This window comes from Danio rerio, chromosome 6, assembly GCF_052040795.2.
Source record: "Danio rerio strain M-AB ecotype USA chromosome 6, GRCz13ab, whole genome shotgun sequence".
Lineage (NCBI taxonomy): Eukaryota > Metazoa > Chordata > Actinopteri > Cypriniformes > Danionidae > Danio > Danio rerio.
In genome coordinates, this window is record NC_141026.1 from 18,971,017 (window position 1) to 18,991,978 (window position 20,962).

At 35.8% G+C, this 20,962-nt stretch overlaps 2 protein-coding genes and 1 long non-coding RNA gene across 7 annotated transcripts in view; 2 read left to right on the forward strand and 1 right to left on the reverse strand.

Moving 5' to 3' along the window:
* Positions 1-20,962, forward strand: part of LOC147843474 (uncharacterized) — a 388,615-nt gene that overhangs the window by 136,903 nt on the left and 230,750 nt on the right. Inside the window, exon 2 of the mRNA XM_087257013.1 lies at positions 19,716-20,078. The gene's annotated coding sequence lies outside the window, so the exon portion shown is untranslated. The remainder of the gene's footprint in view (positions 1-19,715; positions 20,079-20,962) is intronic.
* LOC137488047 (serine/threonine-protein kinase pim-3-like) lies at positions 393-18,870 on the forward strand. Of its 5 annotated transcripts, none has more exons than XM_087257011.1 (8): positions 393-970; positions 1,101-1,271; positions 1,394-1,476; positions 1,591-1,641; positions 1,718-2,090; positions 2,216-2,395; positions 15,035-15,254; positions 17,996-18,870. In XM_087257011.1, the coding sequence occupies exons 1-8, from the start codon at positions 943-945 to the stop codon at positions 18,099-18,101; spliced, it is 1,212 nt and encodes a 403-aa protein (XP_087113137.1). In that variant the 5' UTR covers positions 393-942; the 3' UTR covers positions 18,102-18,870. The 5 variants fall into 5 exon arrangements, with proteins under 5 accessions (XP_087113137.1, XP_087113136.1, XP_087113134.1 ...); XM_087257010.1 differs by having other exon boundaries at positions 15,055-15,254; positions 17,996-18,852; XM_087257008.1 differs by having other exon boundaries at positions 15,055-15,482; positions 17,996-18,846.
* LOC101885417 (uncharacterized) lies at positions 9,788-14,327 on the reverse strand. The gene is made up of 6 exons (XR_015493543.1): positions 13,916-14,327; positions 13,727-13,788; positions 13,190-13,256; positions 12,310-12,362; positions 12,084-12,199; positions 9,788-11,311 (listed from the first exon to the last, which is right to left on the reverse strand). It is a non-coding gene; the product is annotated as an uncharacterized LOC101885417 (long non-coding RNA).

A 20,962-nucleotide genomic window follows, 5' to 3' on the forward strand; every position in this document is an offset into this window, starting at 1 on the left:
TACCAAACAAACGAGCTCTTCTATAAATGTAACTTACTATAATGAAGAAGTGGACAAAGATGAAATTGTTCTCCATTCGGGAGATCTACAGGAATCATAAACTGTTTTCAGAAAAATTATTGTATTATTTTCTGAGGAACACATTTCTAGGAGTTTATTTACGCTAAATTTCATGTTATTGCCGAATCACGCTGAAGCAGGGCATTACGAAAGGTCATGTGACTGACGTCCCTGACGTCACTCCTTGCGTAGTAAATGTATGGCCAACGCACAATTTAGGTATATTAATGAATTATATTTTTAAATGAAATAAATTGTATAATAAACAACAATAATATTAAATTAAATAAGGCTTTTAGTATTTCATTCCATTTAATTTCGATAGCTCAATCAGTGTATGGTGATGACGCAGTATTGATGAAAGCTGATTGGCCAATTGAAAATTACCCCGGAAATTAAATTTTTATACATTTTTAATTTAATAACAAGAGCTTTTAATTAGAACTAATCGGATTTATACCCCTTTTTGGCTATTTGTATTTTACAATTTTAGTTGCTATAGCAACGCGTGTTATGATATGAATTCTGACTGCATATAAAAAACAATCAAACCTATCGCAATCTGTTGGTTGAGAGACGAGGCGACTTTGCAGACCATTTCTGTGCGATTCCTGAGATTTCTCAAGCTTTTGGAGGAGAAAAAGACTTATTTTAAAGAGCACAATTTCTCTAATCATCTTTATTTTAGTTATTTTTCTGATTATTTTTTTAAATACAATTTTGTTGCTGTTTTTTCATTCCTTCTTCTTCTTCTTCTTCTTCTTCTTCTTCTTCTTCTTCTTCTTCTTCTTCTTCTTCTCCTTCTTCTTTACTTTGTTTTGCATTTATTTTTTATATTTGTCTGTATTTGTCTGTTTTATTGCAGGTTGGAGGAGATTGTCCATGTCCCACATGGGTGAAGAAAGAGGAGGTGAGTGTTTTTAATCTTTCATTTGTTTGTCATTGTTTATCACTGTATGATGCTGTATGATGTTTGACTAATATGAAAAGGATTACAGAAGTTAACAAAAAAGATTCATTAAAAATGTTTTGATATACAGAAGATACACGGGACGGCACCACTGAGCTTCCTGGTTTTTTGGCTCCTCTGCCTTCACATTTGGCTGATTCTGCATCCACAGACCAGAGGAACAGCAAGAGGAAAAGGCAGAGCAGCAGCCAGCAAACACTGTCCACCTCGTCCAGCAGACCAGCCAAACGCTCTCGCAGAGGTCAGCACAGCTCATCTTCTAGATCTTATGGCTCAGTTAGGAAATGATTTGTCATTGAAGAGACCGCAGCATGTTTTCTCTTTCTCTCTTTTCTTCATTTCTTGTGCTCTTCTGTGTTGCAGACTTGTACCAGAAGGGCCCGTTGCTGGGACGAGGTGGATTCGGCTCTGTGTTTGCTGGGATGCGCAGGTCTGATGGACTGCCAGTAAGAGATTTTCTTCCCTCCTTTGTTCAGACATGCTTTAGAAATGTTGCTGTCAGTAAATGTCATGTGTCACAATCAGGCAGGTGTGATTTACTCTGCTTTTCCTGTCTGCAGGTGGCCATCAAGTACGTGTCGAAGGACCGGACCCCCGAGCGACTGAAAGTTGTATGTTTTGATGTGAATCTGTTGTGTTTGCTGTGTTTGATTGAGTTCTGGATATAATGGAGGGTTTGTCCTGCAGGATGGTCAGGGTCGGCTGCCGCTGGAGGTGGCATTGATGACCCGTGTCACGTCAGTTCCTGCCTGCCCCAGTGTCCTGCAGCTGCTGGACTGGTTTGACCGTCCCAGACGCTACATCCTGATCCTGGAGCGACCGGATCCTTGCCAAGATCTCCAGAGCTTCTGTGAGGAGAACGGCTGTCTGGATGAGCGTCTTGCAAAGAAAGTGCTGGTGCAGCTGATTGCGGCCCTTAAACACTGCGAGAGCCGCGGCGTCCTGCACCGGGACGTCAAACCAGAAAACCTCCTGATCTCCACAGAGTCCCAGGACATCAAGCTGCTGGACTTCGGCTGTGGAGATCTGCTGAAGCGCTCGGCCTACAAATACTTTGCAGGTGAGTGTGAGTTACAGAAGGAAACGTTCTGTTGATGTTTGTGAACTTCTGCTGATCCATTAAAGGGAATTTGTCTGTACTGGAGCATGTTGAGCAGATGTTTGTGGTCTTCTTATGTCTCTCAGGCACTCCTGCATACGCTCCTCCTGAGTGGTTTCGTAGACATCGCTACCATGCGACTCCAGCTACAGTCTGGTCAGTAGGAGTGACGCTCTACAACATCCTGTGTGACCGTTTCCCATTCAGAGGTGCACAGAGGGTCACGTCCAGAAGCAGACTGACCTTCCCTAGGAGCTTGTCAACAGGTAAGAGATTCAGACACATTCAGAGATAGCCTGGCGAGCGAGCAGAAGTGTGTTGTTGTGTGGTTCTGAAGATGGTGTTGTGTGTAACAGAGTGCCGTCAGCTGATTCGCTGGTGTCTCAGTGCAGCACCGGCTGATCGGCCCAGTTTAGATGACATTGACAGCCATCCGTGGTTGCACTGCACAGGTGGCCAGTGACATTACACTTATCTGAATCCAGCAGTCATGGCTTGGGTTGCATTGTCAGGTTCAGTGTAGATAAACGCTGTCAATGATTTGTAGAAGGAGAGCAGGAGGGGCAGAGGAACTGAGGAGAACAGATCCTGATCCTGAGCTTCCTCTGCTGCATCTGTGAGGCTCTGTGTGAAGCTGTACGAGCTGAAGACACACACACACACACACACACACACACACACACACACACACACACACACACACACAAGCTAGTCTACACTTCCACTTAGAGAAAAACGGGGACAGATGTTAAATAAATCATAAACAATAAAGTTATTTTATATGCAATTACAGCAGTTTTTTTTGTCTTTACTGGTTTCACTAAAATGTAAATGTTCAAACCAAGGGCAGCACAGTGACTCAGTGGTTAGCACTGTAACCTCACAGCAAGAAGGTCGCTGGTTCGAGTACCAGCAGGGCCAGTTGGCATTTCTGTGTGGAGTTTGAATGTTCTCCATGTGTTGGCATGGGTTTCCCCCACAGTTCAATGACATGTGGTTTATGTGAATTGAATAAACTAAATTGGCTATAGTGTGTTTGTGCATGTGAGAGTGTGTGGATTTTTCTCAGTACTGGGTTGAAGCTGGAAGGGCATCTGCTGTGTAAAACATATGCTGGATATTTTGGCGGTTCATTCCCCTGTGGCGACCCCTGATGAATAAAGGGACTAAGCTGAAGGAAAATGAATGAAGTAACACAGACACTGGAGGAATTAGGAGACTCTGTTCAGTCAGATATGATCATGCTGTCTGTAGTTGCTGAACTAACTAGACCAAAACTTTATTTGCAATATTTGATGTCTGAATTTAAAACATAAAAATCTAAACTAGCCGAATTGTTTTACTTAAACACAGATCTGTCGATAATAAACTCAGTAAATGTCCATACACGCATGCTGATATTTAACAAATGTTTTTTTATTTTGAATGATCTTCAATTTTAGGTAAAAAAGAAAAGTTTCTATGAGAATTTGAAATGAACAATATTGTGTTTTTGTGGACATTGAACTACAAAATTTCAACATTGAAGCGTGCTGAATAGTTTTTTGATATAATCTTCAATTCCAAGTTAGAAAAAATACAAATACTAAACTTCTTACGAGAATTTAAAGTAAACACTACTGTGTTTTTCTTCTTTGTGCACATCAAATTACAAATTATCCCAATATAGCGCAATAAATCTCTTTTTAGGACGATCTTCAGTTTCAGGTTAGAATACAATTATAATTTTGAAAGTAATTTAAAATGTACATTTTGTTTATTTTCATGTGTAGGTCAAAGTTTCAACAACTCAATCATTTTAAAAAGCATGTGCTCAAACTAAAAGAAGTAAAAAAGTGCTTTTGTGGTGCAGGGTCACGTCTCTCCTCAGTAAGTGATCATGGACAACACAAGGGGGCAATGTTCAGCACAGAGAATCACAATTTAACTAAAACGTATAAGACTGCGTGTTTTTCATCATCTCAACAGTTTGTCTAATGAAACACACAATAATTTAACATTTATTTTAACAAATACAGCTCATAGTGTTAATAACATTGTTTACTCTACACTTTGTACCGTGATCATGATGATTGTTTGTTATGAGCAGGGCCGGATTTGGTGATTTGGGGGCCCTAAGCAATTCGAGTCATGAGACCCAGAAGTCCTTCAGTAATAACCACTTTTCATATTTGCTTATTTATTTAGCTGTCTTTATCTTATATCACTCTGTCTTGCTGTCTATATTTTTATCTGAACACAATCTCTACATTTTAAAAGATTTGTTTGCTTAAAATGAGTTCACAACTAAAAATAATGAACAAACTATTTGTTTTCTAAAACTAAATTTTCATCTGATTTGACTGCTGGACTGATCCATGATTGGGGGTGGGGGGACACAATTGCACACATGTACTGATTAAAGTAAATTTGTATTTGTTAGAGCCTTATCCTACAAAATACGACAGGAAATGAGATTATATATAATTTATAGAAACTGTTATTAGTATTTATTGTTGCCTCCAGACTTCCTTTGGGCCCTAACTTCAGCTGCTTACTTCGCCTATTGGTTTAATCCACTTTAAACCCTGCTGTTGTCATTACTAAAGATATTAAGTCAATATAACTTGATATTAATAAAAATACCAAGTTTTGGCATCAAATGTGTGTTTAACTTACTCATCAGGCAGCAAAAAACTTAATTCATATTGTAAGTTCTCTGAACTTAACATTTTAATTTCTTTAAATGATTCACCATGTCTCTGTTTAAAATGATTGGTTGTGCTTGAGATTCTGCCTTGACAACCGCACTGATTGGTCAATATATGTTATTTGACTCAAGGTGGTCATTTTGCTTGTGATGCTGAATTCTCCTGAAGCGCAGCAGGACAGAGGCACTACCTGAACCCATCTGACGAAAGAGAAAAGTTAAATTAGTCAGTAGATATTTAAATGCTGATATACATTTTTCTTAATTGATATACACGCTGGGGCAACACAGTGACTTTGTGGTTAGCATTGTCGACTCACAGTAAGAAGGTCGCTGGTTCAATTCACGGCTGGGCCAGTTAGCCCTTGTATTTTAAGTTATCTGTGCTTAAAAATTTAATTTAATGAAGAGACCACATTTGGTCAACTCAATTAATTGAATTGTAGAGTTGTAGATTTGAGTATTCTCAACTTATTAGTGTTTACAGTGTGAGTCAAAGAGTCATTCTGTGATGCTGCAGTGATGCTGAGTAAATAAGAGATCAGCTAAATCATCTAATAAGTAAAAATACAATTCCATACATATTCAAGTATAAATCACTGGCGCAGAAAACAAACAAAACCTACGTGAGACCAAGAGACTTTATTAAAAGAAAAATCATGAAATTAAGTCATACAATGCGTCATTCAGCAGCAATCATAACTTAAAGATTGTAGTCAGTTCTTGTTTTCTTAGACCTGTAGGGTCCAGCCAGTTGGTCCAATGACGGTATCCAATGGTGGATGAAGGTTCACTGCATGTTCGGTCTTTCCAGTGCACAATGTTGATCTATATTAAACTTAACTCATATCTGACTCCAATTTTAGTATGAGGTGGTTTAGAATATTAATATATTTATCCTCGTTTTATCTGACTCCAATTATAAAACATTGAGAAGGTTATTTTGTTTCCGTTCACATTAATTTAGATTATGATTGAATATTCTTTTGATTTGTTATTATACCTTATTCTCATTTACTCAGATTCCTATAGCATCTCGAGTCTTGCACCGGCCGGGTATACAATCTCTTAATACAAGCTTGTCAGTCTTGGTCATTAAACAGAGGCGATTAACCACTCTCCTAAAAAGGCAGAACCCTACTTACTCAATTTAGGAGATTTTTTATGTGGTCCCCATAGATCTGTTATCTACTTAATCAAGACAAAGTATTTTAATAATAATCGCGCAGGATTATACGTTTGTAGATGAAGGCCTAAATATCCACATTTAAAGTAGTTTCAACAATATTTTGTTGTTCTAAATAGTTGGCCTTTTACAGTCCAAGTATACTTGAATAAATGCCAATTTATTAGTCGGATCTCTAACAACATTGTATAGCGTGCCACGCTGCTCCGTCTAACATGTTTTAGTCCGTTACTAACCTGTACAGTGGCTTGTAGTGCTATGGACAACAACATTTATCAGTGATAATAACACGAGGTTTGAATAATTCAAAACATAATTTATTAGTCAGGTAAATGTATTATGCCAAATTCAATCAGTCAATTCATAAACGATCAATACAAAACATCAAATTATCAAAGACAAATCCAAGATGAAAAAGATGCATTCCTGACTTCAAAAATATACATAACATGGATCAAACCATGTTATGGGCTGATCTGGTTAGGCAGAATCGCGCTGAATCTTTCTCAGACCTTACCTTAAATAATCCAAGAATTCCCTCAAGAAAGGGGGTGTGAATAACAAAAGGCATTCACACTTAGGGAAAAGTCACACCCTTCACAGTGGTTCAAAAGATGCCTGAAGTTATATATTTATTGTTTTGATTATGTCTATTTCTGAGAGAACGAGACCATTGTACCAATCGCACTGAGACATTTCAAATGATATCAAACATGATAGTTAAAGTCAGTTTGGTTAATCTAGAACATTCAAACATTGAAATGACCATATGCGTGAGTTGGGGGGATGAAGCTGAGTTTCAGCATACTCAGATGCAATTGCAACAGGAACTGGTTTTTCCCGCATTCCCCCCTGGTGGGTTGTGGAGTCCATTGGCCCTGTTTTCAGCTCATGTTTTGAATTGTCAAAGACATCAAAAATATTTGTAATATTTCAATTCTTACAGACCTAAAATAAATGATTATCTTTGCAAAACGCATGATCTATTTTGTATATGGTGACATAACCTGTTATATGATGTTATACTGGATAAAGACTGCCAAGGGTGTTAAGACATTCAGAATAACACTATTTCAGACTCAGAATATGGCCATGATTATACAATTATAAGTCACTGGAGCACAATTAACTGTCTTTAGAAATAGAAATGACAGAAGCAAATACATATTCATTTTTACCTTCATAAGTATCCTTGCAATGATGTGAAAATGAGATCGCAATGAAAAATGAGATTTTATGTCATATTATTAATCACATAAAATCATAAAGCAGTCAACACTGAAATCCATACATAATACTTTACGTTTGAATGAATCCCATTTCTGTGATATAAATAATAAACATTCTGAACAGAGAACTGTACCATTGAGCAAATACAGCAGAGATACAATAGAACTCACAATGTAGTCACTATCTATTAAAACCAAGATTGGAAAAAAAAGAACTTGAATTTATTTATTATACAAATTTAACAGCAAATGACCTGTTAAAAAGTCACAACATTACATTCAAATCAGCTTCTGTTACTTGCTGCTTTACTTTAATCACAGTTGCGTTGCCCAAAAGGGTCAGTTCTAACATGATTAAATGAATCTTTCTTAAGTATGTCTGGACGAAAGTGACACCGTCACACTTTCAGTTCTCCAAGTCAATGCAGCACATCACGGTAATAAACAAAGATGTAAACAAAGTACATTGCTTTATAAACTATTACAATTACTTGAAGCACAGTCAACATTAATGAAGTCGAGCCAAGTAAAAATGTCAAAGATTAAACAATCAGGCCCTTCTGAAGGCTGAAATAAATCATTAAACACTGACTATCATCTGGTTTGTAATCAATAACTATTTTCAGACCAAAGAAAATCATGCGCTGAATGAAACAAACTGTGTTACAAAGAATAAATCAAGAATAAATGTCACCTTCAAATGTAAAACATCATTTTGTTTTCTATAAAAAGCGATTAGTTACTTTAATGAAGGGATCAAAACCGCTGCCTTAAAAGTGACCAATTGACTTCCCTTAAAATTATGAGAACCTATTAAGTTGACTTAACTTACCTTTTTATAGTCAACTAATTGCTTTTTACAGCGTAATTAAAATGAGATTTAATTTTTCTCAAAATCACAACATTCATGACTGCCCGTTTCGCCACTTACAAATTTAAAATGAAGCATATTTTCATACAATTTGTTGCTCACATTACATGTATGATAACTTAAATATATTTGAATATACTGTATAATATGAATAAAACAATTAGTTTGAAATAAATTAGAGTAATAACCGCTAGACATTCAGCATGCTAAGTTTCTGTGCTATAACTCTAAACTAGATTTAATTAAGAATTATTCTTTCCTGCAACTGCATTTTCAAAAAAAATAAAAATGTTATCCTGGCAATACTGACCACCACCAAATTCAACCACACTGCTAAGAAAAAAAAAAACTGCTGCTGCCACTACTGCTATGCTAACTACTAACACTACTACTACTACTACTACTAATGATAATAATAATATATTTCCTAAATAAAAATCAGTATAGAATTATTTTTGAAGACAAGATAGAAACATTGGTTTAGTGAGGATCATTAAAAAGTGAGCTTTAGCTTTAAAAATAAATCTATAATAATAAAAGATTGTTGTAATTTTACTTTATTTATTCATCAATTAAATTTAGCCTTGGTATCTACAACACTTCTCTTTAAACTTTTGCATTCCTTTACGTTTGATTACAGTATTTTTTAAAATAAATATATTAAGTACATTTAATTCAGAACTTACACACATCTGTGTTTAGCATTTATTATGTTACTTGCTTTGAATCTCACCTGGCGTTTATAAGATACTGTGCCAGGCTGATGTTGGCAGGTGTTCCAGTAATGGTGATCTGGCGGTTTGATGACCCCTCCATGGCATTAGCAATTTGGATCTGAGCCCCAGACATCTGACGGATTTCATTAATTTTGGTGCCCTGATGTCCAATTATACAGCCTATTAGCTGAAAATATAAAGTAGACAGATTAAAATGAGTTCAAGGCGTGTTCTTTACATTCTTCTTTGATTAGGGGTATAACGATACATCATAATGTGAAACTGTGAAATATAAATGTGCTGATGTGCATCGCTTGTGTAAACGATAGGACTTGCAATACTGAACTTGTTTTTTTTGCAGTACTCGGCTTATTGTATAAGGTATATTTCACCCAAAAAGGTCAATTCTGTTTTCCTGTACACTCTAAAAACTGCTGGGTTGAAAACAACCGAATTTGGGTTGTTTTGGTAACCCAGCGCTGGGTAAAAAAGGGACAAACCCAACGCTGGGTTACTTTAACCCAGCAAGTTGGGTTACAAGTTTAACCCAGCATGCTGGGTTGTGATTTTAACCCAACTATTAGTTAAAAATTACTACACTGCTGGGTTGAATGTAACCCAAAATGGGTCAGAAATTTAATCTAGAAACTGATAATTAAAATCACTAAAATAAAAACAATTCTACAGCAATACATAGTTGTTCAGTAATGGAATTTTATTTATGACAAAAGATAAAATGTGTCCAAATGAATTTAAGACATTTTTCCCATCTGCACCTCAGCATTAACCCTTTGACTGCCTGCTCTACCAAATGGTTGACCATGTTTTTACTATTTTAAATAATGACTGTTAAAGTCATAAGAAAGAAGATGATTTATATATATATATATATATATATATATATATATATATATATATATATATATATATATATATATATATATATATATATATATATATATATATATTTTTTTTTTTTTTTTTTTTTTTTTTTTTTAATTGGTCTTACACATAATTTTTCAGATTTTTCATAATTCTGGTACTTTTACCATAAACATGCATATCAATCATTTGGTAGAGGTTGATATTTTAGAAATTATAAAATGTGTTAAAATGTACTGATTGTGTTCAATAGCGACATTAGCAGTTGAGAAATGCAATCCAATTTTTTTTTTCTTGAAAGGGTAGTTAAAGGGTTAAGACGATTTCTATGAAAATTTATCAAACTGTATCACAGAAACACTGACTAAAGTTCAGTAACTATGCATCAGACTGAAATCAGACAAATTACCTTAAGAAAATGCATATTTGAAATGCATTCAAAAACATTTGCATCATGTATAAATCAGGAATCATCAGTAAGAGGCAATTGCAATGTTATTGCAGAGTAGAGAAAAACAATAGTATAAGGAAGTAATAATGAAAATGCTTCTAAATGACTGAAGTCAGAAAGTAATTTGAGCACAAACATCAACATATTCTCATATAAATCATCAACTGCAATGCAGAAAAAAATATGTGAAAGTAATAATGAAAAGGCATCAAACAGCTTGAAAAAACAAAACAAACAATAAAAACTAAGAAAATACAAATTTTATATTAAGAAAAAATAAGAAAACATTTTATAACTTTCCTTTAACAATTATGTGCCAACATCAATATATGAGATATAAAGCAATCATCAGTAAGGATGATCAAGTTCAATGTAAATGCAGTTTTGAAGAAAAAACAGATATAAAAGTTAAAATGAAACCTGAGGATGGAAGCATTTTTAAACAAACTTGAAATAGGAAAACTTTTTTTAACTTTTACTCGAACAATCATGTGCAAACATCAATCCTGAGATATAAAAGAGTCTGTAAGAAACATTAGTTGTAATGTAACTGCAGTGTAGAGTGTCTTTAAAAAATATCTAGTCCATTATTATGTGCCGTCATCATAGCAAAGAAAAAAGAAATCAGTTATTAGAAATGAGTTATTAAAACTATTCTTTAGAAATGGGTGTCATGGTGGCACAGTGGGTAGTACGATTGCCTCACAGCAACAAGGTCGGTGGTTTAAGCCTCAGCTGGGTCAGTTGGTGTTTCTGTGTGGAGTTTGCATGTTTTCCCCGTGTTTGTGTGGGTTTTCTCCGGGTGCTCCTTTTCCCCCACAATCCAAAGTACAAGTTAAAGAACACAGAATCCAAGGAAGCAGTGAGGTCACAGTATTAATGATTACTGTTTGTCAGCAAAAATTAATGCTAGCAGAACCCTAATAAACCACAGTCTGCCACACCAGGGAACACTGCTTGGGGTAGTTCACACCAAAGATGTAGAATGCTTTATAGCAAACGTCCACTTTAGCAAGTAATGTACTTTGCAATAATAAATAGCACAGCACGTGAGCAAAGGCTTGAAAGAAGTGGTGGTCTCCAAGGACGAGAACATGAGGAAACTCAATAGATTCTTGAATTCAATGGATGAAGATACTCAGCAATATTGGTCCCAATCTGAAAAAATAAATAGAATTAAGATTTATTAAAAACTCAAAAGTGTAAAAGTTAAATATCTTTAGAGTTAACTTTAGAACACCTAAAATACCTTTAGAAGCAATTAAGGCCATAACACACCAAGCTATCAGCCAGTGTTGGCATTAGTTAACCACTGACCATGGCACCATGCTGCAATTTTTTGGCCCGAGTGAAGATGACAATGCAACAACAGGTTTGCCTAAGGAACTTTTTTTAATAAGTAATAGTAAGGCAAGATGAGCATTTGAAATTATTAAGTATTTAATTGTGTTTTCTTAATGAGAATAGATAAGACCCTTCTTCCTGAGCTGGGACTGTTTGCAACCGTATTTGTATCATTTGAAGCCACATTTAAATTTTCTTTAAGCACTTAATAAATGAGGCACAATCTCAGTCTATGAAGATGGATAAAATTGCTGAAATATTTTCCTAAAAAAAAATCTTTCTGACTGAAGAAAGAATGACATGAACATCTTGGGTGACAAGGGGGTGAGAACATTATGTGTGAATCTTTTGTTGGAAGTGGACTTCTCCTTTAATGAAAATAATTGGCTTACAGGCCATTTAGAGTTTGTTGCATTCACTATCTATATAAAGCATCTTACCAGAAAAAAATTGATAAACCATAGCTGTGACCAAATCACAACTTTCACAAAACCGTCATCTTTTTATGTTTTACGCAGCAGATGCCCTTTCAACTGCAACCCATCACACTCTCATTTACACACACACTATGGACAATTTAGCTTACCCAATTCAGCTACACCGCATGTCATTGGACTGTGGAGGGGAAACCCATCCGAGGCTCAAACCAGCGACCATCTTGCTGTGAGGCGACAGCACTACCCAGTGCGCCCCCATGCCACCCTAATAACAAACATAAAAATAACATTTTCATTGTTAATAAAATAACTAAGACAAGCATTATGCATTAAATGCATCATTATGCATCGAGAAACCTTTAATTGAATCCTTACCCTCTGAATTCTATTCAAATTGACCTAAAAACGAGGAAAGGTTCGCTCCTGTGCTAAAAATAAAACAAGAGAATGTCACTAATTGCATGAACAGCAGATTTTAAAAAATAACCAGACAAAGACAAATTGGCATTAAAGTTTAATCTCTCAGTTTGAAGTGTTGAAGTGGCTAATGATTACTAGGGCTGCCCCCTAATAATTGAATAACCATTAGTCAACTAAAAATTTATTATTCATTCATTCATTTTCTTTTCAGCTTTGTCGCTTTATTAATCTGGGGTAACCACAATGGAATGAACCACCAACATATCCAGCATAAGTTTTATGCAGCAGATGCCCTTTCAGCTGCAACCCATCACTGGGAAGCAAATACTCATTCACACACATACACCATTGACAATTTAGTCTACCCAATTCACCTTTACCACATGTCTTTGGAAACCGGGGCACCTGGAGGAAACCCACGCGAACACGGGGAGAACATGCAAACTCCACACAGAAACGCCTATTGACCCAGCCAAGGATCGATCAAGTGACCTTGTTGCTATGAGGCGAATGTGCTACCCACTGCGTCACCATGCACCCCAAAATTTATTAGTTGCAGAAAAAAAGTCCACACTGGCAAAGTCAATGTATGCTGCATGAATCCGCTGTGTAAAAAATATGCTGGATAAGTTGGCGGTTCATTCTGCTGTGGCGACCCCAGATTAATAAAGGGACTGAGTCAAAAAGAAAATGAATCAATGAATAAAAGGTTTATTAATAAATCTGTAATTATTCAACTAATGCTTCAAATAAACATCACAAGTCAACCAGACAAATGTTTAGACAAGGGCAGCCCTAATGATTACAATGAACCAAGTAAAATATTATTACATACCTTCAAATGTGGGGATTAACTCCTCAAGATTGCATTCTTTTAGTTTGATTTTCACGCAATTATCCATCTGAAAAAGAATAACAGATAAAAGCGTTTAAGCAAAATTAAGTAAAAAAAAAAGATCATGTTAGCCAAAAGTCACTATATCAAAAAAATACTCCTAAATGATAATAATTATCCAGGGTGTCACATAAAACGGATGTCAAACTTTTTCTTTTTGCAGTCGAAGATGATTAGGTTGGAATTAGCCTTAGCTCAGACATTTCCGTTTGCATGAAACGACCCTTACATACAGGATTAATTAAAGATATGTCAAATCACGTCTAGAATGTAAAATGCTCATAGTAAATTAATAACATTTGCTATTCAATGTACAGCTAAACAAAATGTACATGCAGAGCAGGACAATTATTGTATATATTTTGATTAAAAAAAAACATTGTTAGAGAAGCTGAATTCAACACTTATGCATCAAAGTATTGTCACAAAAAATCCATGAACAAACTTAAGAAATACAAGAGTAAAAATACTACTTACTGCTTTACAGTTAACACCTCAGAAAGATCACAAATCACAGTAACGTTACTTACTGTCATCACCTAGCCAACATAAAAATCTGTGTCATTCAAAAGGCATTTTATTACAATAAAAAGCTCCTAAATTATCCTAGGTGTTGTGTTTATAAAGTGGTCATCAAACATGCTTCACGTTAGTTCCATTAGTTACCTTATACTTTTCAAGCTCCTTCCGATGCCATGCGCGCTTTCCCGTCCACCGATCAACAGGCTGGCTGTGAGGCGGAGCAGCAGGTCGGGCGTGAGGCGAGCACAGGTCAGGCGTTAGGCGGAGCAACAGCTCGGGCGTCAGGCGGAGCAACAGCTCGGCCGTCAGGCGGAGAAACAGGTCGCCGTCAGGCGGAGAAACAGGTCCGGAGAAACAGGTCGGTCGTCAGGCGGACTCGGAGAAACAGAAAAAAAAGCGCGTGTATATTATACTAAGTAAACTAAGTGTGTTATTTCTTATGAAAATTGTTAAATACACACTAAATAACTTGCGTCTCAGACAGAATTTCACTCGCTTCCCCTCAAAGACAGCGCAAAGAAAATGGCGGTTTCTCACGTTGATGTCCCTGCATGTTGACGTGACGTGCGTGCTCTCTTTCACGTCCGCGTTCCCAACTTAGCACTGCTGGGTTATAGATAAAGACCGATTTTTCAACCCAAATTGGGTTGAATCAACCCAATTTTGTTACCCAGCAGTCTCAACCCATCATTTGGGTTAAAAAAACCAACCCAGCGTTTTTTAGAGTGTATTACGCTGATAATGCTGTTTCATGGCCGTGAAATCACATGTTTGTTTACCACAGAGATATAACAGATGATACATTTCTAAATAATTGTTCACTTTGTTGCACAGAGAAAGATTCCTTTGCTTCATAAGACCTCAGTGCATCGTCAGGACTTGAGTGTATCATTACACCCCTATCTATGATACAGTTTCCCCAAAAACTGCCTCTCAAAGTTCATGAGTACTGGCCTGTGAACTGGCATCCACACCTATTAACAGAACAAATGCAGGAGAACTGAGAAATACAGAGAACATTGAACACAACATTAAGCTTGGTTAAACTGTGCAACTGTCCAAATCTGTTATAAAACTCTAATAAATCTAATGGAGAATTTCCTGATTTACAGTAAAATACTGTTCATTTTTACAAAGCGACTGACATTCCAGGAGTTTCTAATGGCACTTCACATTTAACTCTTTATTCACTTTTATTTACTGATTGTTCTTAATTGTTCTTATAATAAACAGGTTCATGTTAAATTTTGTTATTAATTTTAGGTTTTTGTTCCATGTCTCAGGGATGTCAATGGCAAGCACCGAGGAATGTCATGCAGCTCACACTCCCAAGAAAGTGCCAACTTCACCCCAAAGTACTCCAGCTGATATGGGGGTGTTTTGGAGAAACTCAGGTTTACCTGTTTGCTTCAGCCAAGACCGGCCACTGCTCCGCTCAGCACAGATGCACTGGCTCACTGCTGGCTTCGGACATGTGTATCAGGCAAGTTTGCGTTTCCCTAGTGAGTCTTCTTGTACAGACCCTGTGCAAGGTCAGGGAGGACGAGGAGCAGATCTTGCTGGTTGCACCACACTGGCCCACCCAGACCTGGTTTCCAGAACTCACACTCCTCGGGACAGACCCTCCCTGACAGATTCTCCTGAGGAAGGACCTTCTTTCTCAAGGAGGTTTTCTATCTGGCACTTACGTCCAGATCAGAATAAGGAGAAGGTAGTTGGAATTTTTATAGATTTAAAGAAGGCATTTGATACAATAAATGATAATATATTGGTAAACAAATGATAAAGGTTTGGTATTAGAGAAGTAGCCTTGGACTGAATAAGCAGTTATTTAAAAAATAGGCAACAGTTTGTGGAAATTGGCAACCATAAATCTTCATATCTAAATGTAAAGTGTGGCATAGCACAAGGATCAGTTTTAGGTCCAATATTGTTTATAATTTACATGAATGATCTGTGTAAGATATCAGAGTTGTTTAAGTTTATATTATTTGCAGATGATAAAAGTTTCTTTTGTTCTGGGGATAATTTACTAAAACTTATGGAGTTGATTAAAACAGAAATTAATTAATTAAAATTATGGTTTGACTTAAACAAATTGTCATTAAATACAAGTAAAACAAAGGTTATGTTATTTGGAAATGCAAACAGCTGAAGAGTGAAAAGTAGCCTACACACAGATTTGCAAACCCCACCTAAAGTTACATTGTAATGGCGCCGATGACAGCGATCATGACATGTGGTGAATGTTGATCTGTGTTTTCGGAGAAGGTGACTGAAGCTCGATGCGTTGCATTCACTGCGTGTTCAGCGCAAATGTCCGCTAAATGTGAAATCTAACACTGTACACATCATCCCCAAAGAAGCTCGCCTTTGCTAAGTTTAAACTGAATCTGCGGCTCATAACAAAGAGCAGTATTGTGCCGGTGATCATCACGAGAATCCTGCTCTGCCTGCTTATAAATTAGTGCGCTGACTCGCCTGCTTTCCACAAACACAGAAGAAAGAAAATCAGCTCATAACAAGACTGAGCATTTAAAATGACACAAACCCAGATCAAAACCTTTAAAGAGTGATAGAAGTGAGACTTTTATTAATTTCTATTGTCCATTCTTTCTTGAGTTACTAACTAAAAACAGTTTTGCAGCTTTCAGCCTTGAATTAAATGATTTATTATAATCTTTTGTTTGTTTTGTAGCAGAAATATTATTTATTAGATAAAAACAATAGTGCAAAATAAATATTTCTTACTGCAATTCTTCATTTTAGTTTGATGCAAACCATAAATTTATTTATAAACTTACATTCAAGCACATTCAGGGCAGCACGATCATGAGAGATGTAATTCATTGTTAGTATTATTGTCATCATTAATATTTAATAATGATTAGACATACATTTTGGAATTATTGCACACAAATATCAATAAGTCATCTCAGCATTATTAGATAGTTGTTTCTGGTTTTTGTTAGTCCTAATTGATGTTGTTCAAATACAATCAATCCCTTAAAATACAAAAAGTCATTAGACTGATGGAAAATGTGGGCTATTTGGAGAATACAAATCCTTTATATTTAAAATGAAAGATACTCAAGTTCAATGATTTGGTTCAATTTAAAACAGCACAATTTATGTTTAAAGCTAGGAATGAATTACTTATAAAATTTATGCAAAAGTTATTTGAAGAAAGACAAGGGGGATATAATCTGAGAGAAGAACTAAGGTTTAGGAGGTTGAAAACAAGGACAACTTTAACAAGTTTGTGTATGTCTGTCTGTGATGTGAAATTATGGAACAGTCTAGATCAGACTCCCAAACAATGTCAGGATAATAATCAATTGAAGAAGTTGTATAAATGTATATTATTAAAGGAATATAATGATGAAGGTGATTGAAAAAGGATAAAGCGAGAAAGGTATGATGAAGTTTTAATTAATGGCTATTTGCAGTGTATTTTTTTCCTTTGGGTCTGTTACAAAATGTAAAGGTACAAATGGAATCAAACATATAATTTGTCAAAGATGCCAAAAGGATAAAATATATTTTATGAAAAAGAAGAGATCAGTAAAAGAAGAAATCAGTTTAAGTAATAGACGAATGATGTGTGTGGTGATGAAGTGGGAAAATAATAAGCTTGTGCTTCATCCCACTCCATTTTTGACCATGTTGAAATGTATTTTTTGTTAATGATGTTTTATGTATGATATTTCTGTTTGAAAATAAATAAATCAAATCAAATCTCTGAAATCTTCATGTGTGATCTATAGACGACATAGAAACCTTAAGTGACCTGCCAGCATCGGTAGCTGACCTCTCATGCCCTTTTGGGATCACTCTGTGGTCCTCTGCGCACTGCAAAGAGAGCCACTTGATTCAGTATCTCTAAGTTTTCTTTTCTTGAAGACAGCTCTGCTCATCACACTGGCTTCTATTAATAGAGTCCGGGACCTGGAGGCATTTTCTGTCAGCAAATCATGCTTGGAATTTGGGCCAGCTAACTCTCACATTGTCCTGAGACTCTGGCCTGGCTATGTGCCCAAGGTTCCTACCACTCCAGATCAGATAGTGAGACTTTAAGCATTGACCCTGGAGGAGGCTTACTTAACCCCTCCATTGCTGTGATCAGGTCGCACACTGGGTGTTTACGTGGCCCAAACAGAGCATTCTCTAGTCTGTTTTTTTTTCTTCTTTTTGTTTTATTTTGCTTTGTGTCTGTTTTGGCAGTCGGCAGAAGGAAAGTGCCATATCCAAGCAGAGGCTGGCACACTGGGTTGTGGATGCCATCGCCCTTGTGTATCATACCCAAATCAAGGTGTGTCCTCAGGGATAAGTGCACACTCAACTGGAAGTCCCGCATCCTCCTGGGCATGAGCAGCAGAGCCTCTCTAACAGACAACTGTAGAGCTGCGGCTGGGCAACACTTAAAACATTTGTGAGATTCTACCATCTCTGAGTACATGTACATGTGATTTCTCAAATGTAATAAATTTGCAGCAATTTGAAAAAAAAATCACATTGTCATTATGGGGTATTGTGTGTAGAATTTAGAGGTAATAAATGAATTTGACTCATTTTGAATTAAGGTTGTAACATAAAAATGTGGTTAAAGTGAAGCGCTATGAAAACTTTCTAGATGCTCTGACTGTACTGATACTTTACATTTGTCCATGACAGGGTTGACACAATGTGAGGTTTGTTTACTGTTTTTCTACTTGCAGATTATTTGTAAAAAGTGCAGGAGCTTGACCAACATTCATTTCTTACAGTCTAAGGTCTAATTAATACAACAACTGTGGTTAAATCAAAACTCTCAAACAATTTAGTCTCGAAGGCACTTTATAGTGAGAATGACCCTCATACAATTATATATATCCGGGTGAGTAATATGTAAGGTGGAGTAAAATGTCATGTGTAGTTAAAGGTATGTAAGGGTGTGTATTTACCACCACCTACTGGAAGTTTTAGATTCTTATTTTGAAGATTATTTTCATTTTAAAACATCTTTTTTTCATAAATGCAGTAAAGTACAATTAGCTGAATTGTTTTCACACATATAAAATAAACTTGTCATCATTTACACATTTTGTGTCATTTAAATCAATTTCTTTCTATTGTAGATTATTTTGTGTGTTTACTTGCTTCTTTTCACATTTAACACAATGATGAATTGAAAATTTTTCACTTTTTCGAGTCAATTTTATAACATTAAACATGGAATTTTCTCAATAATTTGCATTAATTTAATTCAGGATAACCAATAACTTTATAGTGGTCACTTCTTTTTATTTTTCCTGAGGATCGTAAGTTTTACATGTTTGATGAAATAATCCCTTCATTTCAATGTGTTTTAGTGAAAGTAGACTCGGCCATTTCAAGACGCTGAAAACGTTTTTATTTTATTATTATTAAAATATTCTTTGAATGAAGGTTATTAATAAATATTTGACCTATCAATATTTAATTCTTAATGTCTGCAAGACTTATTTCGTGTTATTCTATGTGTAAGTGTGTGTGTGTGTGTGTGTGTGTGTGTGTGTGTTATATTTATACCAGAGAAGATCTTACAGTAACTTGGTCCATCTGTAACTCCGGTCATTTTAAAGTTTCTTCCAGTCATTCAGGCAACATCTTCTTTCTGGGCGTCAGGCCAATCTTCTGCTGTCCAGAATCAGGTGGTTTGTCTTGGTTGGGCATCTCAGCTGAGATCTCTCCACAATGGGTGACCCCACAGTAGCTGTGAAGTACCAGTGGCGTGAACCATTTGGGTGAACTCATTTTTTAAATGTAATCCTAAGATTTTTTTTTAAGTTTTTTGTTTACAGTTTTGACTTTGATATTGACTGATCTAATGTTTATGCACAAATATATTAAAATAAAGCATTCTGCAGAAAACATTCATTTAAGAGAGATCTTTGAGGAGTGTTTATGCATATATATGCTTCAGTGTGAGAAAAGCTAGTCTGCTTGCATGACCATTGCCAGGTCTGGGCTGTTTTATTATTAATGTAATATTAAATTAAATTGTTAATATTAGTTAATGTCCTGTGAGTTCACATGAATTAACAATAAAACTTTATTTACATTAACTAATGTTAACAAATAATAAATACTGTAATAAATGTATTAGATCTTACCAGGTTTGACTTTTTTTTACAGTGGAATACTGGCAACAGTGTTAGTCAGTGTAACAGAGCAGTAGCGGAAACTGGAAACTGCTTACAGTTAATTACTGTACTGTAGTTCTGTACTCACAGCATAATCGCTACTGCACACACATTAATGGTAAATCATATATACAGTAGTTATTGTAGTTTAACTCAAATTAATCAGTTTTCTGAACTGTTATGAAAAATAAAAAGCATAATCAATTCTTCAGACAAATATATTTTATTGTTTTGGCAGCAAACAAACATACAACAGAAAATGTCTGACAAAATTAAACAAATCAGCAGGTATGAAGACATTTTCTATTTACAATCAAACAAAAAGGTTCAATATTGAACAACACATGCAGTGTATATACAGTAGGACTTGTGTGTTGAAGTAGGGGGGGAACTCCAGGAACTGAGTTTGACATCGATGGTTACAGTGTTGGGGGTAACGCATTACAAGTAACACAAGTTATGAAATAATATGACTTTTCCAAGTAACAAGTAACACATTAACAAATTCACAACCTGACAGTGGAGGTCTGTGTGTGGATGGCTGTACAGTATAGATCATCTGTTATGATTCCCTGTGAGGATTTCTGTGCACGTTATCTAACTGAGGAGATTCAAATTGAAGGATTTTAATGGGTATAAAATCTGCTTAGTTCCAGAAAGGCACATTACACTGTTTGCATCTGAACATTATGGCAAAACCAATAAAGATGAGTTGTCCAATTAATACATATACTTCAATGTAAGTCATGTAAGAAGTGTGAGGAGATGCTAACTAGCTAACGATGTAGCTTTCAAGTGCACAGTTCAGGATAACAACAATTGGATTTAACACACAGACATTATTTTAGAAACCCTCAAAATATTTGAACACATTTACTCCTTTACACTCATTGTAGATTCTTATTTAGAGCTTAAAACACATCAGACTCTGCATCTGAACTGACAGACAGAGAATAGAGCACACTCAGAAGTAAACAAATCAAACACCTGTGGCTCCCTTAAAGGACAACACATTTGTGTTTAGAAT

Coding starts and splice junctions, on each gene's coding strand:
- LOC137488047 (XM_087257008.1), top strand. CDS start 943: ATGTCCCACATGGGTGAAGAAAGAGGAG. Junction 2,091..2,215: donor GGCCTACAAATACTTTGCAG/GTGAGTGTGAGT, acceptor TATGTCTCTCAG/GCACTCCTGCATACGCTCCT. Junction 15,483..17,995: donor CAGATCAGAATAAGGAGAAG/GTAGTTGGAATT, acceptor CTGTTTTGGCAG/TCGGCAGAAGGAAAGTGCCA.